At 55.2% G+C, this 25,687-nt stretch overlaps 1 protein-coding gene across 6 annotated transcripts in view; it reads right to left on the bottom strand.

The window, feature by feature from the left end:
• Positions 1-25,687, bottom strand: part of LCMT2 (leucine carboxyl methyltransferase 2) — a 121,067-nt gene that overhangs the window by 26,084 nt on the left and 69,296 nt on the right. For 5 of the 6 annotated variants that reach the window (XR_006277519.1, XM_038421455.2, XM_038421444.2 and 2 more), the window contains one exon: positions 3,531-3,628. Coding sequence is in view for 5 of the 6 variants with exons in the window: in XM_038421455.2 (XP_038277383.2) it covers positions 3,531-3,628 (98 nt within the window). In the remaining variant the exon portion in view is untranslated. Of the gene's footprint in view, positions 1-2,201; positions 3,246-3,530; positions 3,629-25,687 lie in introns of those variants that run through there. The other variant, XM_043503946.1, reaches the window with a different exon arrangement.

Raw genomic sequence — 25,687 nt, forward strand, 5'->3', positions numbered from 1 at the left:
CATAGCTGATACTATTAGGGTCCCTGGGCTGAAGCCTGGAGTAGAGGGTGGGCCCAGGTTCCCCCCACCACCACCACCACCACCACCTTTGCCCCCTGATTAATCACTGAGACTAGGAGACAACAGAGACTGTGCAAGGAAGGATAACTTCTCCTCACCTCCCTCGCTGGCTTATTATGAAAATGGGTCAGTAGACTGTCACCCTTTTCTCTAGAGAGAGAAGGGTTACGTGGTGGGTCACAGTGAGCCTCTGAGGCTAGCGAAATCCGCCAGGAAAACGCGGGATCCACAGAAGCAAGGACAGAGCTTTGTCACACCTGGTATTACTGTGTCCCATTGATTATCCTCATTCCACCAAGTTTCTGTGATGTCTATTGTATCAATATCCTCCTTTAATACAAGGCACTCTAATTCACCCATCTTAAACTTCTAGCATTGGTATATAAACAATTTAAAAACTTGTCACTTTTTAGCTGTCTGCCATTACATGATGTAATTGAATGGGACTTTTTTTCATTTGACTGTTTCTCATCATATCCTAGCTTTACTTTATTACCTTCCATCCTCTCCTCCTTACTAGGACATAGAGAATCTCCATTAATAGATCCTCCCCTAAGGGATATCTCTGTGGGAATCACATGCTCCTCTGCACCTTTCGGCTTTTCCCCAACCTCAACATGAGTCAGCAATGCGATGCTGTTAAAAGCAAATGCAATTTTAGATTCCATTAACAGAGGCATAGCATGGAAGTCATGTGAGGTGATTGCACCACTCTGTTCAGCGCTGGTTATGTCTCAGCTGGAGTAGTCCATCCAGTTTTGGGCACCAATGTATAGAAAGGAGGTAGCAAAACTGGAAATGATCCAGAGGGGAGCGGCAAAGATGTTTAAAGAGATGGAATGCAAGCTATATGAGCAAAGGCTGAAGGAATTGGGTATGTGTGACACTATACCTCGGGGGAGCTCCCTGTAACCCCCATATTCATCATTTGTATATAATTGTGATGTTTCATATAAAGCATGCCATGTAAAGTATCATGGGAAAGGTTATGAACTGCTGAAATCCACTGTTCTATCTAAATGTGTATATCATTAACACATATGAAGTTATGAGATTGTGCTGTATGGTTGTCACTAAAATATGCTGTGAGTTGGGGAATCATCCAGATATTAGCTCCCCAGAGACAACAACAAGGGAGGTAACCAATGCCTGGACAGGTGTCGAACAACCAACAACAGCCATTGTCCAGTAAGGGAGTTACAATTCATTGACTCACTTTCACAAGACCACACCGGGGGAATTGGTAAACCTTGCCTGGTGACTCAGCAATGCCCACCAGACATGCCTGGACTCGTGTTCTCCAAGCACATGGACTGAGGATATAAAATAGGGGACAGAAGTCATGTGATTTCTCCTTTCTCTCCCATGCTGAAGGCAATGAGAATGCTGGAGCTGAGGAGATTGGTCCTGAGACTAAAAGGGAAAGCCTGCATACGAAAGACCGTAACCAACCTGCAATATCCAATCGTGTGAGGAAAAACTGCTTAGTCCAGACATTGTCTAGTCTAATTAGATTGAGAATTTAGACCACGTTTGTCTTATTTTCTTTTGGTAACCACTTGACTTTTGCTTATCACTTATAATCATTTAAAATCCATCTTTTGTAACCAATAAATTTATTCTAATGTTTATCATTACCAGTGAGTTTGACTGAAGTGCTTGGTAAATTAGTAAACTTGCACTGCTCAAGAAAGTATCTTGAGCAGTACAAGACAGCATATTCCAGTGGTACAAGGCTGGGAGCTGTGGGGATTTGGCTAGTGCCTTTCTCTGTGTGATTAGTGAGTGGCTCTGGGAGCATTCATGCAATCTGGTTGGGTGTGGGGCTCCACATGCGGCTGTACTCAGTGGTAACAGCACTTGGAGGGGTTTGCTGCTTACTACCAGTAAGGCATTGTGAGAGACAACCCAGATTAGAGAGCTAAGGGGTCACAGCAGTCCAACAGTCCCAGGTTTCACCCCGGGGATCACATCACAGTGTGTTTAGTTTGGAAAAGAGGAGATTAAGGAAAGTCATGACAGTGGTCCTCAAATACTTGACAGGCTGCCATAAAAAAAGATGAAGAAAGGTTATCTCTTGCCACAGAGGGCAGGACAAGAGGCAATGGGATCAAACTACAGCATAGAAGGTTTAGATTAAACCTCAGGAAAAACTTCCTAACTGTAAGAACAGTAGGACAATGGAACAGACTGCCTGGGAAGGTTATGGAAGCTCCTTCAGAAGGTTTGCAAAAGGAGGCTGGATCGGTCTTGGATGGTTTAGGCACAACAAATCCTGCATGTGGGCAGGGGGTTAAACTAGACGACCCTTGCAGTCCCTTCTAATGCTACGATTCTAACACATGTATGCTCGCAACAAGGTACCTACTCAGTCAGCACATCAGGATGCTGTTCCCTCAGCAAATACAAAGTTGTCCCTCCTATGACTTTTCCTTCTATACTCGGATAAAAACACATTACATATCACACTCCAGATGTTGTTAGTTACCTGCTAGTTTGAACAAAACATCCTTATCCATGATCCTGTCACCCCCTCCTTATCTTATGAGGGGTTGGGTGTGTTCCTGTGCCATCTCTTAAAAATGTATTTATGAAGTTATTTGAGACATCTGTGTGTTTTTGTACCACCCTCTCTAGTGAGGAATTAGTTTACTTGGTGTTAGCTGTAACCTAGTGTGGTGTTATTTTGCCAAGGCCTGGCTTACTCTGGTTCACAGCCTTTGGTTCACACTGTTATACATGCCTAGGGCTCCAGCAAGGCCTACAAAATGCATTAACTACAGATAATATTTCCCTTATTTAATACATCAGTTAGTTTTAAATGCAAGACATTTTGATAAACCCACTTTTTTCCCTTATGGATCCAGCATATTCAACTAATAAAAAAAAAATTAGAAAGTCTCTTTTTGTGCATTTTTAATTGAATTCCAATTGCAGGTTGACAGAAATCATATAGTAAATAAGAAATGTGTCATTCACTATTTTCTAACATAAAATAATGTCAAAAAGAAGAGCCTGAATACATGTAAAGTTATATAATTGCTTAAATAAATGTGTACAGGTGTAGTGTATCCTCCTGGTTAGCAGAGAAGCACTAAATTTTAAGGTAAATGCTACATTCAGTTGCAAATAACAAGGTTTAATGCTTACCAATAACGAGAATCAACTTTTCTATAGGAAAATAACTAAAAAATACAAATGTAAAACAAGATTAAAATTGATTATTTAAATCAAAGTATCGTTTGCTGTTTAAAATAATGATTAAAATCTGTGATTTAAATCAATCTACTCTGCTGCCTCAACTCAAGAAAAGGAGTACTTGTGGCACCTTAGAGACTAACAAATTTATTTGAGCATAAGCTTTCGTGAGCTACAGCAACACTGGAACATTAAATGGGCTCACAGTACTGGAGTGCCCAGTCACAGAACTAGGGTAGACATTATTCCTCAAGGTCTTGTGGGGTACTTACCCTTCTGCAGGAGAACTCTTCCAAATGCAGGAAATACCAGTCTCCCAGGACAGGCTGCACAGCAGAGCGGCCCCCATAGATAAACAAGTACTTCTGGCCTAGAAAGAAGACACAGTCAGCTGAACAGACCAGCTGGATCATGAAAGGTCACATAGGCAACAGATGCATCTTCTGCCTGGATCACTGCAAGGCAGTTGTTATGGGGGACCTAAATGATATCCACAAGACTGAATGCTTTGTACTCCAGACTTCTAAGAGAGCCTGCGACTGTCTAGCAATTTCACTAGTGTCTGTTCAATCTGTCCTTGCTAGCTGGTGTAGAACTAGACAGCTTGAGGGAGATACTAGGCATATACCAGCAATTCCAGGATAGTCAGCCTAACCCACACCTCTTGTCTGAGCCAATCAGAAGATATTCTTTTCAGGGGTGGCCAACCTGCAGCTCTTCAGAAGATAATATGTGGCTCCTGCTAGGAGCCGAATCTGGGGAAAGAATGGTGAGTGCTCAGCACCCACCTGCAGCCCTATCAGCTCCCTCTCCTCCCCCAGCACCTCTCACCTGCCGACGGCCCCCCGATCAGTCCCTCCTCCTCCCTCCCCCATGCCTCCTGCCCACTACGATCAGCTGTTTCACGGCGTTCAGGAGGCTCTGGGTGGGAGGGGAGAGGAGCAAGGATGCAGTGCCAGCCTCACCCCTCCCTGCCTGTGTCTCCTGCCCACCGTGATCAGCTGTTTTGCGATGCGCAGGAGGCTCAGGGGAGTGGGGGAGGAGCGAGGACACGGCTCACTCTGGGGAGGGTCGGGAAGAGGTGGGGTAGAGGTGGGGATGGGGACTTGGAACAGAGCCAGGGGTCAAGCACCCCCTGGCTGGCACCAGTGTCTCCTTGAATAAAGCACAAGGTGACTAGCTGGTGTGGAAATTTTTAATCAAAATTTTTCTTATACCATCTAACACTGGAAAGAAAGTGCAAACAGAAAATAATATATACAGATGAAAAATCAAGGCTTCCAACAGGAATGGGAGAATAAGTACTTCTTCGTTGAACGTAATGGTAAGGCCACGTGTCTTCTTTGCCAGACATATCTCTCAGTTCAAATCTTCAATGCAGCGTCATTTCATTTCTAGCCATGCACATATGGATCAAGAATTCCCACAAGGTTCTGAACTCTGCACTTTAAAACTGAAAACTTTGAAAAAAACAAACAGATGTAGAAGACCAGTTGTTAACCAGATGTGCCAACCGATCGCAAACTGTATCGTTAGCCCCCTATTATGTGGCCTGGCACATAGCCCGTGCGAAAAAGCCCTACTCTGAAGGAGAGCTTATAAAAATGTGCCTCACTGATGTAATTTTAATCTTGTCACCAGAGAACGAGAATCTACAGAAGAAAACGTCTAGCCTGCAGCTTTCATGCCACACAATAGAACGCAGAATCTCTGACCTGAACAGTGACATCACATCGCAACTGCACTTGCAACTTCAGCAGTGTGAGTATTTGAGCATCGCTTTGGATAAGTTGTGCCATGCACCAGATAAACTTTATTATCGGTATTTGTCTGCACTGTGTCTGACGATTGTGTTGTAAGGGAAGAACTCCTCAATATCGTGTCACTAAAGGACAAAACTCATGGACAAGATCTAAGCCTTGGTCTACATTAGGAGTTGAGGTCGAATTTAGCAGCATTAAATCGATTTAACCCTGCACCCATCCACACGACAAAGCCCCTTTTTTTTTTGGACTCAATGGGCTCTTAAAATCGATTTCTTTACTCCACCCCTGACAAGGGGATTAGCGCTAAAATCGGCCTTGCTTGGTCGAATTTGGGATAGTGTGGATGCAATTCGATGGTATTGGCCTCCAAGAGCTATCCCAGAGTGCTCCATTGTGACCGCTCTGGACAGCACTCTCAACTCAGATGCACTGGCCAGGTAGACAGGAAAAGGCCCGTGAACTTTTGAATCTCATTTCCTGTTTGGCCAGTGTGGCAAGCTGCAGGTGAGTGCAGAGCTTACCAGCAGAGGTGACCATGCAGAGCTCATCAGCAGAGGTGACCATGACCGAGTCCCAGAATCGCAAAAGAGCTCCAGCATGGACTGAACAGGAGGTACAGAATCTGATCGCTGTATGGGGAGAGGAATCCATGCTATCAGAACTCCATTCCAGTTTTCAAAATGCCAAAACATTTGTCAAAATCTCCCAGGACATGAAGGACAGAGGCCATAACAGGGACCCGAAACAGTGCCGAGTGAAACTTAAGTAGCTGAGGCAAACCTACCAGAGAGGCAAACAGCCGCTCCGGGTCAGAGCCCCAAACATGCCACTTCTATGATGAGTTGCATGCCATTTTAGGGGGTTCAGCCATCACTACCAACCGTGTGCTTTGACTCCATCAATGGAGAGGGAGGCAACATGGAAGCAGGTTTTGGGGATGAGGAAGATGATGATGAGGAGGAGGTTGTAGATAGCTCACAGCAAGCAAGCGGAGAAACTGGTTTTCCCAACAGCCAGGAACTGTTTTTCACCTGGACCTGGAGCCAGTACCCCCCGAACCCACCCAAGGCTGCCTCCCGGACCCGCCAGGCAGAGAAGGGACCTCTGGTGAGTGTACCTTTTTAAATAATATACATGATTTAAAAGCAAGCATGTTTAATGATTAATTTGCCCTGACATTCGCGGCCAATACAGCTACTGGAAAAGTCTGTTAACGTGTCTGGGGATGGAACGGAACTCCTCCAGGGACATCTCCATAAAGCTCTCCTGGATGTACTCCCAAAGCCTTTGCAAAAGATTTCTCGGGAGGGCAGCCTTATTCCGTCCACCATGGTAGGACACTTTAGCACGCCAGGCCAGTAGCACGTAGTCAGGAATCATTGCAGAACAAAGCACTACAGTGTATGTTTGCTGCTGTTCAAACAACATCCGTTCTTTATCTCTCTATGTTATTCTCAGGAGAGTGATATCATTCATGGTCACCTGGTTGAAATAGGTTGCTTTTCTTAAGGGGACATTCAGAGGTGCCCGTTCCTGTTGGGCTGTTTGCCTATGGATGAACAGAAATGTTCCCCGCTGTTAGCCATGGGGAGGGGGGAGGCAAAATGCGACCTTGTAACAAAAGCACATGTGCTATGTATGTAATGTTAACAGCAAGGTTTACCGTGAAAGAGTGTACCCATTATTCTATGAAATGTGTCTTTTTAAATACCACTGTCCCTTTTTATTTTCTCCACCAGCTGAATGTGTTTCAAGGATCACAGGATCTTCTTCCCAGAGGCTAGCGAAGATTAGAAGGTGAAAAAAAAGCACTTGCGATGAAATGTTCTCTGACCTCATGCTGTCCTCCCACACTGACAGAGCACAGACGAACGTGTGGAGGCAGACAATATCAGAGTGCAGGAAAGCACAAAATGACTGAGAGGAGAGGTGGCGGGCTGAAGAGAGGGCTGAAGCTGATAGGTGGCAGCAGCGTGATGAGAGGAGGCAGGATTCAATGTTGAGGCTGCTGGAGGATCAAACTAATATGCTCCAGCATATGGCTGAGCTGCAGGAAAAGCAGCTGGAGCACAGACTGCCGCTACAGACCATATGTAACCAACCAGCCTCCTCCCCAGGTTCCATAGCCTCCTCACCTAGACGCCCAAGAAAGCGGTGGAGAGGGGCCCTCCGGCCACCCAGTCACTCCACCCCAGAGGATTGCCCAAGCAACAGAAGGCTGGCATTCAATAAGTTTTAAAGTTTTGAAGTGCTGTGTGGCCTTGTCCTTCCCTCCTCCACCACCCCTCCCAGGCTACTTTGGCAGTTATCCCCCTATTTGTGTGATGAATTAATAAAGAATGCATGAATGTGAAGCAACAATGACTTTATTGCCTCTGCAAGCAGTGATCGAAGGGGGGAGGGAAGGGTGGTTAGCTTACAGGGAAATAGAGTGAACCAAGGGGAGGTGAGGGTTTCATCAAGGAGAAACAAACAGAACTGTCACACCGTAGCCTGGCCAGTCATGAAACTGGTTTTCAAAGCTTCTCTGATGCGCATCGCGCTCTCCTGTGCTCTTCTAACTGTCCTAGTGGCTGGCTGCGCTTAACCAGCAGCCAGGCGATTTGCCTCAACCTCCCACCCCGCCATAAACATCTCCCCCTTACTGAGCGCACAGCAAGCAGTAATAACAATCGGAATATTGGTTTCGCTGAGGTCTAAGCGAGTCAGTAAAGCGTGCTTTTAAACGTCCAAATGCACATTCTACCACCATTCTGCACTTGCTCAGCCTGTAGTTGAACAGCTCCTGACTACCATCCAGGCTACCTGTGTATGGCTTCATGAGCCATGGCACTGGGTCCCCAAGGATAAAGCTGTAGCTCACAAAAGCTTATGCTCAGATAAATTTGTTAGTCTCTAAGGTGCCACAAGTACTCCTTTTCTTATAGGCATTTCAACATCCCCAACAGTTATTTTCTTGTCTGGGAAGAAAGTCCCTTCCTGCAGCTTTTGAAACAGACCAGCGTTCCTGAAGATGTGAGCATCATGTACTTTTCCTGGCCATCCCAAGCTGATGTTGGTGAAATGTCCTTGTGATTCACCAGTGCTTGCAGCACTATTGAAAAATACCCCTTGTGGTTTATGTACTCGCCAGCTTGGTGCTCCGGTGCCAAGATAGGGATATGGGTTCCATCTATGGCCCCACCACAGTTAGGGAATCCCATTGCAGCAAAGTCTTCCACTATGACCTGCACATTTCCCAGACTCACTACCCTTGATATCAGCAGATCTTTGATTGCATTGGCTACTTGCATCACAGCAGCCCCCACAGTAGATTTGTCCACTTCAAATTTCAAGGTGCCCCGACAGACCGCACCGAAACTATTGTTGGCCGTTGATTTCACGGAGGGAGGGGGGGGGGGGCAAATGAATACAAAACAAATCTGGTCTATTTCTTTGGCTGGCAGCAGACGGTGCAGTAGGACTGCTAGCCATCCTCATCTCCTGGCTGCTCACCAGAAGACGGTGCGATACAACTGCCGACCGGACTCAAGAGAATGACCTGGTCGAGTCACTCCTATTTTAGTCCCTGTGCCCATGTCTGCCTAGGCGTTCTTGACCAACCTTACCGAGGGAGCCAAGAGCACCTCGGACATGACGATGGTTATCAGGCCTATTGCACTGTCTGCTGCCACAAGGCAATGAGCTGCTTCTTTGTAGCAATGCAGTACTGTGTTTGCCAGCACCCAGGAGACATACAGTGACAGTGAGCCTAGTGGGCTCCATGTTTGCCGTGGTATGGTGTCTATACAGGTAACTCAGGAAAAAAGGTGCGAAACGATTGTCTGCCATTGCTTTCACGGAGGGAGGGAGGGAAGGCCTGATGACATGTACCCAGAACCACCCGCAACAATGTTTTTGCCCCATTAGGCATTGGGATCTCAACCCAGAATTCCAATGGGCGGCGGAGACCGCGGAAACTGTGGGATAGCTACCCACAGTGCAACGCTCCAGAAGTCGATGCTAGCCTTGTGGAAGCACTCCGCCGAGTTAATGCACTTAATGCACTTAAGAGCATTTTGTGTGGGGACACACACAATCGACTATATAAAAACGATTTCTAAAAAAATGACTTCTATAAATTTGACCTAATTTCATAGCGTAGACATACCCTAAGGGAGGCGTTGATGTTGTTGATTGTGAACAGCCACTTGTCTTTACAGAAACTCACTGCCATTGCAACGGACAAGGCTCTGTCCATATGGGGATCTGCGAATGGATTTAGTAGGGCTTTGTAAGTCAGACAAGAGCTTTCCCGAATTTTGGACATTTCACTGTATTATACATTGGGAGCAACTGGTATCTAAAAATCTCAAATTTGATCACGTCATGAAACCTGTCTTGCACATTGTGAAATTCATTCTCTCAAATGCACTCAATCACAGACCATTTCAAAATCTAATTGAAGAACTGGATGAAGACAACCCCCCTGCCAATTTGCCATTTCACTGTGCAGTTCGATGGCTCTCGAGAGGTAAAGTTATCTCCCGTTTTTTAAAGTTCCTGGAACCAGTAAAATTGTTTATGGAGCAGAAGCACAGAATACAACTGAGTTTACAGATCCAAGGGGGGTTCTAGACTTGGCATTTGCTGCATTTGGATAAACTAAACATGGACTTACAAGGAAAAATTCCGGTTGCTGTCTGATCTAGTGCAAGGCGTATTTGCGTTCATGAACAAACTGCAGTTGTTTCACAGACAAATACTTGAGGGAGAGCTGACACACTTTCCCTTAATTTTACAACTTCAAGCCAGATCAAAAGATGCAGGAGAATGCCTAAAACTGAGCACAACTAGGTATGCGAGCGTGATTTCAAATCAGATTTCTGATTGATCTTTTTAACACCGAAGCCCCCTTTAATCACTGATGAAGCAACATCCCAGATGAAAATAGAATTTTTGGAAGATGACAGATTGAAATCTGTTCAGAAGACAGAGGGGACCCTTACTTTCTGGAAATCTGTATCCAAGGATAAATACCCCAACATCAGAGGTGCAGCCCTGAAATTAATTTCAATGTTTGCCTCGACCTGTCTTTGTGAGTCTGCTTTCTCGACACTCAAACATGTGAAATCCAAGCACCGACCCATTTTGACAGACAGCCACTTAAGAGAATTGCTGTGTATTAGCACAACTGAACACAAACCAAACTTCAAGGGAATTATCGAAAGCAAAGATTGCCAGAAGTCCCACTAAGTAAAAGGTTAAGTTGTTGTTGTTATCGTTAACTATACATTATAAATATATAATAAATATACATTATCAACTTATATAATAATTATGTGTGTACATATACACACACACACACACACACATATCTAATCAGTACATATTACTGTGGCTCTTTGGCAATGTACACTGATAAATTCTGGCTCCTTGTCAGGCTCAGGTTGGCTACTCCTGCTTTAGATACATCATATATGTTAATATGAATGCATATTCCTGAACCAATGACAGTTTTTCTAATGCCAGGGCCTTTATGGACTTGGGCCAGGAATCTTTTTTATTCTAAGTCACTATGAGGCACAGCAATCTTTTGGGTAAGGACTTGTTATAGCGGAAGCAATATGCCCCTGCCTGCAATAACACAATTAGAACTGACACTGCATATCCCCCAGACCTCTTTCATTAAACAAAGGAATGAAATGAAAATACTCTAACAAGTTTTTGTAGAAAAACCCCAGCCTTTTAAAAACCTCTTGGTGCTTTTTAAAGTTTTTCCCAGTGTGCAAAAGCAACCCCAAACTGCTCTAAAGACTTTCATACATTAAAAGGCCAAAAGGGACCATTGTGATCTAGTCTGATGACCTGGATAGCACAAGCAAGAGTACTTTTCCCCAAATAATTCCTAGAGTAGATCTTTTAGAAAAACAGCCAAGCTTGATTTAAAAATTGTCAGTGATGGAGAGTCCACCATGACCCTGATAAATTGTTCCAATGATTAACAACTTGCACTGTTAAAAATGTATGCCTTCTGTGACAAAGCTCTGTTCTTGCCTCCGTAGGTCCCGCATTTCCTGGTGGATTTCGCTAGCCTCAGAGGCTCACTGTGACCCCACACGTAACCCTTCTTTCTCTAGAGACAAGGGTCACAGTCTACATTTTCATCATAAGCCAGCGAGGGAGGTGAGGAGAAGTTATCCTTCCTTGCACAGTCTCTATTGTCTCCCAGTCTCAGTGATTAATCAGGGGGCGAAGGTGGGGGCGGGAGTAGCCCGGGCCCACCCTATACTCCAGGCTTCAGCCCAGGGACCCTAATAGTATCAGCTAGGGTAGCTGACCTTTTAGAAACATGATATGTACAATTCCCTGGGCTACTTCTCCCACAGCAGCCTTCGCTTCCTCAAGCTCCACTTCACCTTTACCTAAGGGCCTCGTTCCTTGTGCCTGATATGGTGTGTACTACTCAGCCTCTCTAACCGTGCAACTTCTGCCCACAGCTCCTGACATGCACTCCCATCTGATTAACTGGGAGGCTTTTAACTAGTTTCAGCCAGCCCGATTGGCTTCAGGTGTCCCAATCAACGTAGCCTTCTCCCTGCCTTCTGGAAAGTTCTTAATTGGCCCCAGGTGTCTTAATTGACCTGGAGCAGCTTCCATTTCACTTACCCTGATCCCAGGGATTTGTTTAGCCTGGAGCGAATCTCTCTCTCTCTCTCCCTCTCCCTCCTACTACTCTCCCATAGCCTTCTAGCTTGGAAGGAGGTGGGAAGCTGCTACTCCTGCTGCTACTAGGCCCTAAGCTCTCCCTGCTGCTCCAGCTGCTCCCCTGGCTGGGCCAGACACCCCCCATTCTCTGCTACTTGACTGCTGGACCCCCCTCTCTCGGGTGCTGCTACTGCTGCAACTGCAGCCCCGGGGGGGGGGGGCTGCTAGCCCACTCCCCAGAGAGGAGGAGTGAGGGACCCCAGCCACTGCTGTTGTGGATACCACCACCACCAGCACCACCACCTGAGAGGGGTCCATTCTGCCTGCCTGGACCACCACCTGGAGTTCCTGGAGCTGCTGCTGCTGCAGAGGCCGCTGCCTGGAGCTGCTGAAGCCCGAGGAGGAGAAGAAGAGGATCATCTGCCAGTGGGGCAGCACCTAGAGACTTTGCAGACCACCGTGGAGGGGGCCCTAAGACTGAGTAATTTTCAAACTGTGCTCTTGCGGTGGGGGTTTTGACTGTGTTTGTAGAGACACCGGGGGTGTGGCGTGGAGCTGCCCCCCGATCCATCTGTGTCCCCCCCAACCCCCACCACTATTACTACCACCGCTGCCCCCTCCACCACCCCCACTGGCTGTATACCATCTGCCTCAGCTCCTGCCTCTGGACTCAGCTGCTTGCTTGGCTTGCCACGCCCTATTTCCACCCGTTGGGCCAGAAGCAGCAGCAAGCTAAAAAAGACTTGTGCAAGTGCACATGGGCACATGTGCCCCCCCCGGACTGCCTACCCCCCAGCTTTGCCCTTTACTACCTGCCCCATTTGCCACTTGCTTTGCCTCCTCTTTTGCTCCAGCCCCCCTTACTAGCTTCAGTTTGTTTGCCTGCCCCGCCCATTTCCTTCTGCAGCCTTTGTTTGTTTGCCCCGCCCCAGCCTCTGAAGCTAGCCCCTTGGTTTCCCTGTTCTACCCCCAGACCGCTTAGCCCCTCGCTCCGTGTGCCCATGCCCCCTCCCATGCGCTTGTGCAACTCCCCATTTCAGTTGCAACCCTCTTCACTGCACCTTCAATATTGTTGAATCCCGCCCCCCATAGTGCACCAAGAGGAGCCGGAATTTCCACCTTGTGTCGGTGACTGACCCCTAACCCCTGATTGCCCCCCGTCCAGCCCACCCCTTTTGGCGCCCTCCTCCCCTGCCTGCAGCCTAGCGGGGAGGAGTGGTCGACCTGCTTCCCCTCTCCCCTCCTCCTTTTGATGTCCTCCCTTTCCTCCTTGCTCATGATGGCGGGGGATGAGACGGGTGAGACCTCTCCAGTAGCCCGAGCTCCCCCTCCCCCGCCTGCCCCTCCGTCACCCCCCCAAGCTTCTACCTCCGCTGCCAAACCATCTGCCATCGCCCCCGCTGGGGCACCAGCAGCGACGGGCACCGGGGTGACCTCCACTGCTGCCACGTCTATCACCCCCTCAGATTTGGGGGAGTCCCCCCAGCCGGCGGGAAGGGCCAGGGGAAGAGGAAGGGGAAGGGCCCCGCTAAAAAGACCAGGCCCTCCATGGCAGGGGCTGTCCCCGATGCCCTGGCCCCATCTCCAGCTGGGGCGCCCCTCCCCGCTGTTCCCTCCACCAGCTCTGCAGGTGTCCCTCCCCCGGCCCCTAGAGCATACGCCCAGGTGGCGGCAGCCCCCTCGCCTGCCGCTACATCATTTCTCCAGCCCACCGTCTCCGCTACCATCTATAGCGGCCGGGGCCCCTTTCCCACCATGACCAGGAAGCACGGCGTCCGTTGCCTCCTGGTGCCCGCCTCGCCCCACGTGGAGACGTATGTGCGGGCGTTGGCGAGGGGTGGTGGGGCCCACGGCCATTGTGGCGGCCTCCAAAATGTATGGCAAGGTCGTCTTCTTCTTAGCATCGGAGGCCGCCGCCCAGGAGGCGGTGGAGAAGGGCCTGGCGGTGGGGGGCGTGTTCGTCCCCTTAGAGCCGCTAGAGGACCTGGGCGTCCGCCTGGTCCTGACCTCCGTCCCTCCCTTTCTCCCCAATGCCGCCCTGTTACCCACCCTTTCTACCTTGGGAAAGCCCATCTCTGTCATCAGCCCTCTCCCGTTGGGCTGCAAAGACCCCGCCCTCCGTCACGTCCTCTCCTTCCGCCGGCAAGTGCAGCTTCAACTGCCGCCGGCGGCACGCGACGGAGAGGCACTGGAGGGGTCCTTCCTAGTCCCCTACCAGGGGGCCCGTTACAGGGTGCATTATTCCACCGGGGAGGCCCGGTGCTACCTCTGCCGGGCGATGGGGCACGTCCGGAGGGACTGCCCCCTGGCCCGGGAAGAAGGGCCATCCAGGACCCCCGAGCCCCGGCAGGGCACCGGCCCCGTCATCGCCGACACCCCTGGCTGCCCGGCACCTGAAACCGCCCCTCCTCCTTCACAATCCACCATTGCTCCCGCTCAGGCCCAAAGGGCACCTCCCCCACTATGCCCAGACGAGCGGGAGAACCCCGCCCCCGCTGCTTGCAATCTGGCGGGGCCTGTGGAGGAGGGTGCGGCAGGGACAGCGCCAAGCATGGGAGAGGGCCCGCCCCAAGGGGAATCTTCCCTCCCTTGTGCTGCCCCACCGTTACCCCCTCGAGTCCCTGAGCCATCGCCTCTGCCCCCTGACACAACCCCTGCTAGCCAGCCCCCGGATGATGCCATGGAGGGCTGGGCCCTAGTCCAGGGGAAGCGGGGCAAGCGGAAGGCTCGAGCTCCGCTCCTCCCATCTGATGCGGAGGCCCCCCGGAAGACCAGGAAGGGGGGCACCGATGCCGAGCCTTCCGCTCTACCCACGGGTGTGTTCCACCCACCAGAGCCGGCTGGGGAAGACGTGGCAGCACTGGAAGACGGTATCTCCCCTCCACGGGAGTCCCTCCCCTCCAAGACCCCCGAGGCACCATCTGAAACCCCAGTGTGCCCCAAAGTAACCATCGCGTCAGGTGCCAGCGGGGAGAATCCTGGGGTAGCGGAAAACAATTTCCCCTCTATATATGAGGAGATCGAGGCCCTGGGTCTGACCCCGGTCACCCAGGGGGAGGACGATCCTATGCCAGCGGGCCTCGATCTGGGCGACTTCTTTCCAGCCCCCCTTTCCCCATACTCCCTCCCCGTAACCGTCGCTTCTGCTCCCACCTCCGAGGAGCCCCTGGACTCCTCCATCAACCCGGCTGCAGAAGGCACCCTGCTGAGAGCCACCGAGCCAGTTGAGGCGACGGCCAGTGCCACGCGGCTGGAACCTGAGCCACCAGGGGCATCCCTCGCTGGTGAGGAGCATTCGACCTCCTTTCCGGGAGAGGACCCTACAGAAGAAAGTCCACCTCCTGATGCCGTGGCTGCCAAATCCACCAGACAGCTTGCGCCCGGCATCGGTGAGAGCCCTCTCCCGACCCAGAATCTCATCTCTACCCCTGCCCCTGCCCTTCTGCCGCCCACCTCCCGAGATATTATTGCCACCCCTGGGACAGTCTCCTTCCCCTTTCCAACAGATGACTCCCAGGGAATGGCCTTTGTGTTTGCCCGTCCCGACCCACCAGGGGCTGCTATCCTCCCTCCGCCGCCCCCTATCGCCCCAGCATTCAGGTCAACCCATCAAGAGCCCCGTCGGGGGTCCGCACCCTGTCTGCCCGTCCCGCTGGGCCAGGGGACTGTACCAAGGGCCCCATCGGGAAGCAACCAGACCATAACCCCAGCCCCCCATGCGCTGCGAGAGGAGTTGCGGGAGTTCCTAGAAGACGTCCGTGGCTCCCGCAACAAAGTCCAGCTTGCCCTCCAGCGATGGGGGGACTTTAATCAAATCCTCCGGGCCGCAAGGGCCCTCATGGGGGAGGGGAAAAGGACCGGGAGACAGGGTGCCGCGGCCTACCAGCGGGTCCGCCACTTCCGTGACTCCTTACTCACCTACGGGGTGGGTCACGGACTGCTACGCGGCCCGCCGGGAGCCACGAGCATCCCTGCCGGCGAGGATCCCCCCCAGCCCTCCTCATGGCACCCTTTACCATCGCAACATTGAACACCCGTGGCTGTAAGATGGGTCTCCGCAGGTCCCAGGTGCTCTCCTTCCTTCGAGAGGGGAGGTACTCTGTGGTTTTCCTGCAGGAGACCCATACGGATCCGACCGCCGAAGACAGCTGGCGGCTGGATTGGGGGGACAGGGTCTACTTTAGCCACCTCACAGTTCATACGGGTGGAGTGGCGACCCTGTTCTCCCCCGACCTACGGCCCGAGGTGCTGGGGGTCGCCGAGGCTGTGCCGGGTCGCCTGCTGCACCTCCGGGTCCAAATGGAGGGGCTCGTAGTCAACCTCGTCAACATCTATGCCCCAGCAGCGAGCCCGGAGCGGCTGCAATTCTATCAGCAGGCATCCGCCTTCCTCGGCACCTTGGATCCTCAGGAGTGCCTGGTCCTGGGAGGGGACTTTAACATCACCCTTGAGGAACGGGACCGCTCGGGAACCGAGAAGAGCCAGGCCGCCGTGGCCGTCCTCCAGGAGATAGTCGAACACCACTCCCTGGTGGACGTCTGGCGCGACCACCACCCGGATGACGCTTCCACGTTCACCTTTGTCCGGGTGGAGGCCCATCGGTCGCGCCACTCCCGGTTGGACCGCATTTATTTATCACGCTTTCATCTTACACGAGCCCACTCCTCCAGCATCCGGCCGGCCCCATTTTCGGACCATCACATAGCCACCGTGACAGCCTCCCTCTGCGCGGAGAGGCCGGGGCCGGCCTATTGGCATTTTAACAACAGCTTGCTGGAGGATGCGGGCTTCGTGGCGTCCTTCCGGGAGTTCTGGCTGGCCTGGCGAGGGCAGCGGCGTGCCTTTCCCTCGGCACGGCGGTGGTGGGACGTAGGGAAGGTGCGCGCCCGGCTCTTCTGCCGTGACTACACCCGGGGCACCAGCCGACGGAGGGATGCAGCGATAGAGCAGTTGGAACGGGAGGTCTTAGAGCTGGAGAGGCGTCTGGCCGCCAGCCCCGAGGATCCACCCCTCTGCGGAGCGTGCCGGGAGAAGCGGGAGGAGCTCCGGAGCCTCGAGGACCATCGGGCCCGGGGTGCCTTTGTTCGATCCCGCATCCGTCTCCTTCGGGAGATGGATTGCGGCTCCCGCTTCTTCTACGCCCTGGAAAAAAAGAGGGGGGCTAAGAAACATATCATCTGCCTACTGACTGAGGATGGCACCCCCCTCACGGATCCGGTGGAGATGTGCGAGAGGGCGAGAGCCTTCTACGCAAGCCTTTTCTCCCCGGAGCCGACCGATCCTAATGCTTGCAGAGTGCTGTGGGAGGAGCTCCCGACGGTCAGCGTGGGCGACCGAGACCGGCTAGAGCTGCCTCTCACTCTGGCCGAGTTCTCGGAAGCCCTCCGTCGCATGCCCACCAATAAATCTCCGGGCATGGACGGGCTGACCGTGGAGTTCTACCGCGTGTTCTGGGATGTCCTGGGCCCAGACCTAGTCACCGTCTGGGCCGAGTCTTTGCAGAGCGGGGTCCTCCCTCTTTCGTGCAGGCGAGCCGTGCTCGCCTTATTGCCGAAGAAGGGGGACCTCCGCGATTTACGAAATTGGCGTCCCGTCTCGCTCCTCAGCACGGACTACAAAATCGTGGCAAAAGCCATCTCCCTGAGGCTAGGGTCCGTGCTGGCGGACGTGGTCCACCCAGACCAGACCTACACCGTCCCGGGCCGCAGTATCTTCGACAACCTCTATCTGGTCCGGGACCTATTGGAACTTGGGTGTAGGGATGGTCTGTCGTTCGCCCTCCTGTCCTTAGATCAAGAGAAGGCGTTCGACAGGATGGATCACGGGTATCTCCTGAGCACTCTGCAGGCATTTGGCTTCGGACCCAGATTTGTGAACTTTCTCCGGGTGCTGTACGCTTCCGCAGAGTGTCTGGTAAGACTCAACTGGACCCTGACCGAACCGGTCAACTTCGGGCGAGGAGTACGGCAGGGGTGCCCCCTCTCAGGCCAGCTCTACGCTCTGGCGATCGAGCCCTTCCTCTGTCTCCTCCGAAGGAGGTTGACAGGGTTGGTGCTGAGGGAGCCGGAGCTGCGGCTGGTCCTGTCGGCGTACGCTGATGACGTGCTCCTCATGGTCCAGGACCCGGGCGACTTGGTGCGAGTGGAGGCTTGCCAGGCCATCTATTCAGCAGCCTCCTCTGCGCGGGTCAACTGGGTCAAGAGCTCTGGCTTGGTGGTAGGGGACTGGCGGCAGGCGAGCCCCCGCCCACCCGCGCTTCAAGCCATCCGGTGGAGCACGGGTCCGCTGCTCTATCTGGGCGTTTACCTTTCTGCCACGCATCCCTCTCCGCCGGAGAACTGGCAGAATTTAGAGGGCGGGGTGATAGAGCGGCTCCGGAAATGGACAGGACTGCTCCGGTGCCTCTCCCTTCGAGGGAGAGCGTTAGTGCTTAATCAACTAGTCCTGTCCATGCTTTGGTACCGGCTCAACACCCTGGTCCCGGCCCCGGCTTTCCTGACCAACCTGCGGACATCGATTCTGGAGTTCTTTTGGTCAGGACTGCACTGGGTCCCTGCAGGGGTTCTCCATCTACCTGTGGAGGAGGGAGGGCAGGGCCTCAAATGTCTGCTTACTCAGGTCCATGTCTTCCGCCTCCAGACCCTGCAGAGGCTCCTTTATGGTGCAGGTAGTCCGGCGTGGAGCATACTGGCGCACGCCTTCCTGCGCCGCTTCCGAGGGCTCCGATACGACCGGCAGCTCCTTTATCTCCATCCGAGAGGTCTTCCGCGAGACCTCTCCGGGCTGCCGGTCTTCTACCAGGACCTCCTCCGGACCTGGAAACTCTTTACAACGAGCAGGTCCGTGGCGGCCACCGAGGGGGCAGATCTCCTCGCGGAGCCCCTGCTACACAACCCCCAGCTCCGTTTGCAGGTGGCGGAGTCTCGCTCGGTGCGCCAGAGGTTGGTCCTGGCAGAGGTCACAAGAGTCGGAGACCTCCTGGACTATGACCGGGGAGACTGGCTGGATCCCCTAACCTTCGCTCAGCGCATGGGGCTTTCCAGACCTTGTACTCCCCGATGCATACTTCAGGAGGTGAAGGCCGCTTTGCCGCCCGCTGCTCGGGTTTATCTCGACCGGGTCCTGCACGAGGGCACGCCCCGCCCACCCACTACCCCAGGCCCGCCGGACCTTTTAATTGGACCCCTCCCCCGTGGACCCAACCGATCCCTTCACCCCTTCACTAGAAGCCGGCTGCACGAGATGCAGCCGGTCTGTTTTCAAACCGCGCCAAGAAAACATCTCTACACGCTCGTGTTCCACACCCTTCACGCCCGCACCCTCGTGTCCCGCCCCGATACAAAATGGCGGGACCTCCTGCCACCTTTGGAGGGTGAAGAGCCCCGGTGGGCCAGCCTATATTCCATCTTAGTCCCAAAGCCCGCCGGGGATGTCAGTTGGCGACTCCTTCACGGAGCCGTGAGCACGGGCGTGTACTTGGCGCGGTTCACCACAATCCCAGACACCTGCCCCTTTTGCGGCGTGAGGGATACCCTGGCACATGTCTACCTGGAGTGTGCCAGGCTGCAGCCCCTATTCCGGCTCCTCACCAATATCTTATTACGTTTTTGGTTGCACTTCTCCCCTCACCTTCTCATTTATGCACTCCCTATCCGTGGCCCCACAAAGCCCCGGGATCTCCTGGTCAACCTCCTCTTGGCCCTAGCTAAAATGGCCATCTACAAAACCAGAGTGAGGAGGTTGGCCGATGGAGTCTCCTGTGACTGTGGGGCCTATTTCCGATCCTCGGTCCGTTCACGTATCCGGGCAGAGTTCCTCTGGGCGGCGTCCTCTGACTCCCTTGACGCCTTTGAGGAGCAGTGGGCTCTGTCCGGGGTTCTCTGCTCGGTGTCCCCGTCCGGTTCCCTTCTTTTGACCCTTTGACCGCACTCCTGTCCCTGTTCTTTTATTAGTTGTCCCCCGGAATTATTTGGGTATCTAGGTCCTGTGGATCCCCCTTTTAGGCTGGGGGGGACCCTTTAGCAGTGGACGGGCTTCGCCCGCCCACTTCCCGGATCCCAATAAGACTACTCTCCCATAGCCTTCTAGCTTGGAAGGAGGTGGGAAGCTGCTACTCCTGCTGCTACTAGGCCCTAAGCTCTCCCTGCTGCTCCAGCTGCTCCCCTGGCTGGGCCAGACACCCCCCATTCTCTGCTACTTGACTGCTGGACCCCCCTCTCTCGGGTGCTGCTACTGCTGCAACTGCAGCCCCGGGGGGGGGGGGGGGCTGCTAGCCCACTCCCCAGAGAGGAGGAGTGAGGGACCCCAGCCACTGCTGTTGTGGATACCACCACCACCAGCACCACCACCTGAGAGGGGTCCATTCTGCCTGCCTGGACCACCACCTGGAGTTCCTGGAGCTGCTGCTGCTGCAGAGGCCGCTGCCTGGAGCTGCTGAAGCCCGAGGAGGAGAAGAAGAGGATCATCTGCCAGTGGGGCAGCACCTAGAGACTTTGCAGACCACCGTGGAGGGGGCCCTAAGACTGAGTAATTTTCAAACTGTGCTCTTGCGGTGGGGGTTTTGACTGTGTTTGTAGGGACACCGGGGGTGTGGCGTGGAGCTGCCCCCCGATCCATCTGTGTCCCCCCCAACCCCCACCACTATTACTACCACCGCTGCCCCCTCCACCACCCCCACTGGCTGTATACCATCTGCCTCAGCTCCTGCCTCTGGACTCAGCTGCTTGCTTGGCTTGCCACGCCCTATTTCCACCCGTTGGGCCAGAAGCAGCAGCAAGCTAAAAAAGACTTGTGCAAGTGCACATGGGCACATGTGCCCCCCCCGGACTGCCTACCCCCCAGCTTTGCCCTTTACTACCTGCCCCATTTGCCACTTGCTTTGCCTCCTCTTTTGCTCCAGCCCCCCTTACTAGCTTCAGTTTGTTTGCCTGCCCCGCCCATTTCCTTCTGCAGCCTTTGTTTGTTTGCCCCGCCCCAGCCTCTGAAGCTAGCCCCTTGGTTTCCCTGTTCTACCCCCAGACCGCTTAGCCCCTCGCTCCGTGTGCCCATGCCCCCTCCCATGCGCTTGTGCAACTCCCCATTTCAGTTGCAACCCTCTTCACTGCACCTTCAATATTGTTGAATCCCGCCCCCCATAGTGCACCAAGAGGAGCCGGAATTTCCACCTTGTGTCGGTGACTGACCCCTAACCCCTGATTGCCCCCCGTCCAGCCCACCCCTTTTGGCGCCCTCCTCCCCTGCCTGCAGCCTAGCGGGGAGGAGTGGTCGACCTGCTTCCCCTCTCCCCTCCTCCTTTTGATGTCCTCCCTTTCCTCCTTGCTCATGATGGCGGGGGATGAGACGGGTGAGACCTCTCCAGTAGCCCGAGCTCCCCCTCCCCCGCCTGCCCCTCCGTCACCCCCCCAAGCTTCTACCTCCGCTGCCAAACCATCTGCCATCGCCCCCGCTGGGGCACCAGCAGCGACGGGCACCGGGGTGACCTCCACTGCTGCCACGTCTATCACCCCCTCAGATTTGGGGGGAGTCCCCCCAGCCGGCGGGAAGGGCCAGGGGAAGAGGAAGGGGAAGGGCCCCGCTAAAAAGACCAGGCCCTCCATGGCAGGGGCTGTCCCCGATGCCCTGGCCCCATCTCCAGCTGGGGCGCCCCTCCCCGCTGTTCCCTCCACCAGCTCTGCAGGTGTCCCTCCCCCGGCCCCTAGAGCATACGCCCAGGTGGCGGCAGCCCCCTCGCCTGCCGCTACATCATTTCTCCAGCCCACCGTCTCCGCTACCATCTATAGCGGCCGGGGCCCCTTTCCCACCATGACCAGGAAGCACGGCGTCCGTTGCCTCCTGGTGCCCGCCTCGCCCCACGTGGAGACGTATGTGCGGGCGTTGGCGAGGGTGGTGGGGCCCACGGCCATTGTGGCGGCCTCCAAAATGTATGGCAAGGTCGTCTTCTTCTTAGCATCGGAGGCCGCCGCCCAGGAGGCGGTGGAGAAGGGCCTGGCGGTGGGGGGCGTGTTCGTCCCCTTAGAGCCGCTAGAGGACCTGGGCGTCCGCCTGGTCCTGACCTCCGTCCCTCCCTTTCTCCCCAATGCCGCCCTGTTACCCACCCTTTCTACCTTGGGAAAGCCCATCTCTGTCATCAGCCCTCTCCCGTTGGGCTGCAAAGACCCCGCCCTCCGTCACGTCCTCTCCTTCCGCCGGCAAGTGCAGCTTCAACTGCCGCCGGCGGCACGCGACGGAGAGGCACTGGAGGGGTCCTTCCTAGTCCCCTACCAGAGGGCCCGTTACAGGGTGCATTATTCCACCGGGGAGGCCCGGTGCTACCTCTGCCGGGCGATGGGGCACGTCCGGAGGGACTGCCCCCTGGCCCGGGAAGAAGGGCCATCCAGGACCCCCGAGCCCCGGCAGGGCACCGGCCCCGTCATCGCCGACACCCCTGGCTGCCCGGCACCTGAAACCGCCCCTCCTCCTTCACAATCCACCATTGCTCCCGCTCAGGCCCAAAGGGCACCTCCCCCACTATGCCCAGACGAGCGGGAGAACCCCGCCCCCGCTGCTTGCAATCTGGCGGGGCCTGTGGAGGAGGGTGCGGCAGGGACAGCGCCAAGCATGGGAGAGGGCCCGCCCCAAGGGGAATCTTCCCTCCCTTGTGCTGCCCCACCGTTACCCCCTCGAGTCCCTGAGCCATGGCCTCTGCCCCCTGACACAACCCCTGCTAGCCAGCCCCCGGATGATGCCATGGAGGGCTGGGCCCTAGTCCAGGGGAAGCGGGGCAAGCGGAAGGCTCGAGCTCCGCTCCTCCCATCTGATGCGGAGGCCCCCCGGAAGACCAGGAAGGGGGGCACCGATGCCGAGCCTTCCGCTCTACCCATGGGTGTGTACCACCCACCAGAGCCGGCTGGGGAAGACGTGGCAGCACTAGAAGGCGGTATCTCCCCTCCACGGGAGTCCCTCCCCTCCAAGACCCCCGAGGCACCATCTGAAACCCCAGTGTGCCCCAAAGTAACCATTGCGTCAGGTGCCGGCGGGGAGAATCCTGGGGTAGTGGAAAACAATTTCCCCTCTATATATGAGGAGATCGAGGCCCTGGGTCTGACCCCGGTCACCCAGGGGGAGGACGATCCTATGCCAGCGGGCCTCGATCTGGGCGACTTCTTTCCAGCCCCCCTTTCCCCATACTCCTTCCCCCTAACCGTCGCTTCTGCTCCCACCTCCGAGGAGCCCCTGGACTCCTCCATCAACCCGGCTGCAGAAGGCACCCTGCTGAGAGCCACCGAGCCAGTTGAGGCGACGGCCAGTGCCACGCGGCTGGAACCTGAGTCACCAGGGGCATCCCTCGCTGGTGAGGAACATTCGACCTCCTTTCCGGGAGAGGACCATACAGAAGAAAGTCCACCTCCTGATGCCGTGGCTGCCAAATCCACCAGACAGCTTGCGCCCGGCATCGGTGAGAGCCCTCTCTCGACCCAGACTCTCACCTCTACCCCTGCCCCTGCCCTTCTCCCGCCCACCTCCCGAGATATTATTGCCACCCCTGGGACAGTCTCCTTCCCCTTTCCAACAGATGACTCCCAGGGAATGGCCTTTGTGTTTGCCCGTCCCGACCCACCAGGGGCTGCTATCCTCCCTCCGCCGCCCCCTATCGCCCCAGCATTCAGGTCAACCCATCAAGAGCCCCGTCGGGGGTCCGCACCCTGTCTGCCCGTCCCGCTGGGCCAGGGGGCTGTACCAAGGGCCCCATCGGGAAGCAACCAGACCATAACCCCAGCCCCCCATGCGCTGCAAGAGGAGTTGCGGGAGTTCCTAGAAGACGTCCGTGGCTCCCGCAACAAAGTCCAGCTTGCCCTCCAGCGATGGGGGGACTTTAATCAAATCCTCCGGGCCGCAAGGGCCCTCATGGGGGAGGGGAAAAGGACCGGGAGACAGGGCGCCGCGGCCTACCAGCGGGTCCGCCACTTCCGTGACTCCTTACTCACCTACGGGGTGGGTCACGGACTGCTACGCGGCCCGCCGGGAGCCACGAGCATCCCTGCCGGCGAGGATCCCCCCCAGCCCTCCTCATGGCACCCTTTACCATCGCAACATTGAACACCCGTGGCTGTAAGATGGGTCTCCGCAGGTCCCAGGTGCTCTCCTTCCTTCGAGAGGGGAGGTACTCTGTGGTTTTCCTGCAGGAGACCCATACGGATCCGACCGCCGAAGACAGCTGGCGGCTGGATTGGGGGGACAGGGTCTACTTTAGCCACCTCACAGTTCATACGGGTGGAGTGGCGACCCTGTTCTCCCCCGACCTACGGCCCGAGGTGCTGGGGGTCGCCGAGGCTGTGCCGGGTCGCCTGCTGCACCTCCGGGTCCAAATGGAGGGGCTCGTAGTCAACCTCGTCAACATCTATGCCCCAGCAGCGAGCCCGGAGCGGCTGCAATTCTATCAGCAGGCATCCGCCTTCCTCGGCACCTTGGATCCTCAGGAGTGCCTGGTCCTGGGAGGGGACTTTAACATCACCCTTGAGGAACGGGACCGCTCGGGAACCGAGAAGAGCCAGGCCGCCGTGGCCGTCCTCCAGGAGATAGTCGAACACCACTCCCTGGTGGACGTCTGGCGCGACCACCACCCGGATGACGCTTCCACGTTCACCTTTGTCCGGGTGGAGGCCCATCGGTCGCGCCACTCCCGGTTGGACCGCATTTATTTATCACGCTTTCATCTTACACGAGCCCACTCCTCCAGCATCCGGCCGGCCCCATTTTCGGACCATCACATAGCCACCGTGACAGCCTCCCTCTGCGCGGAGAGGCCGGGGCCGGCCTATTGGCATTTTAACAACAGCTTGCTGGAGGATGCGGGCTTCGTGGCGTCCTTCCGGGAGTTCTGGCTGGCCTGGCGAGGGCAGCGGCGTGCCTTTCCCTCGGCACGGCGGTGGTGGGACGTAGGGAAGGTGCGCGCCCGGCTCTTCTGCCGTGACTACACCCGGGGCACCAGCCGACGGAGGGATGCAGCGATAGAGCAGTTGGAACGGGAGGTCTTAGAGCTGGAGAGGCGTCTGGCCGCCAGCCCCGAGGATCCACCCCTCTGCGGAGCGTGCCGGGAGAAGCGGGAGGAGCTCCGGAGCCTCGAGGACCATCGGGCCCGGGGTGCCTTTGTTCGATCCCGCATCCGTCTCCTTCGGGAGATGGATTGCGGCTCCCGCTTCTTCTACGCCCTGGAAAAAAAGAGGGGGGCTAAGAAACATATCATCTGCCTACTGACTGAGGATGGCACCCCCCTCACGGATCCGGTGGAGATGTGCGAGAGGGCGAGAGCCTTCTACGCAAGCCTTTTCTCCCCGGATCCGACCGATCCTAACGCTTGCAGAGTGCTGTGGGAGGAGCTCCCGACGGTCAGCGTGGGCGACCGAGACCGGCTAGAGCTGCCTCTCACTCTGGCCGAGTTCTCGGAAGCCCTCCGTCGCATGCCCACCAATAAATCTCCGGGCATGGACGGGCTGACCGTGGAGTTCTACCGCGTGTTCTGGGACGTCCTGGGCCCAGACCTAGTCACCGTCTGGGCCGAGTCTTTGCAGAGCGGGGTCCTCCCTCTTTCGTGCAGGCGAGCCGTGCTGGCCTTATTGCCGAAGAAGGGGGACCTCCGCGATTTACGAAATTGGCGTCCCGTCTCGCTCCTCAGCACAGACTACAAAATCGTGGCAAAAGCCATCTCCCTGAGGCTAGGGTCCGTGCTGGCGGACGTGGTCCACCCAGACCAGACCTACACCGTCCCGGGCCGCAGTATCTTCGACAACCTCTATCTGGTCCGGGACCTATTGGAACTTGGGTGTAGGGATGGTCTGTCGTTCGCCCTCCTGTCCTTAGATCAAGAGAAGGCGTTCGACAGGATGGATCACGGGTATCTAATGAGCACTCTGCAGGTGTTTGGCTTCGGACCCAGATTTGTGAACTTTCTCCGGGTGCTGTACGCTTCCGCAGAGTGTCTGGTAAGACTCAATTGGACC

This window comes from Dermochelys coriacea, chromosome 1 (assembly GCF_009764565.3).
Source record: "Dermochelys coriacea isolate rDerCor1 chromosome 1, rDerCor1.pri.v4, whole genome shotgun sequence".
In the NCBI taxonomy this organism is placed as follows: Eukaryota; Metazoa; Chordata; order Testudines; family Dermochelyidae; genus Dermochelys; species Dermochelys coriacea.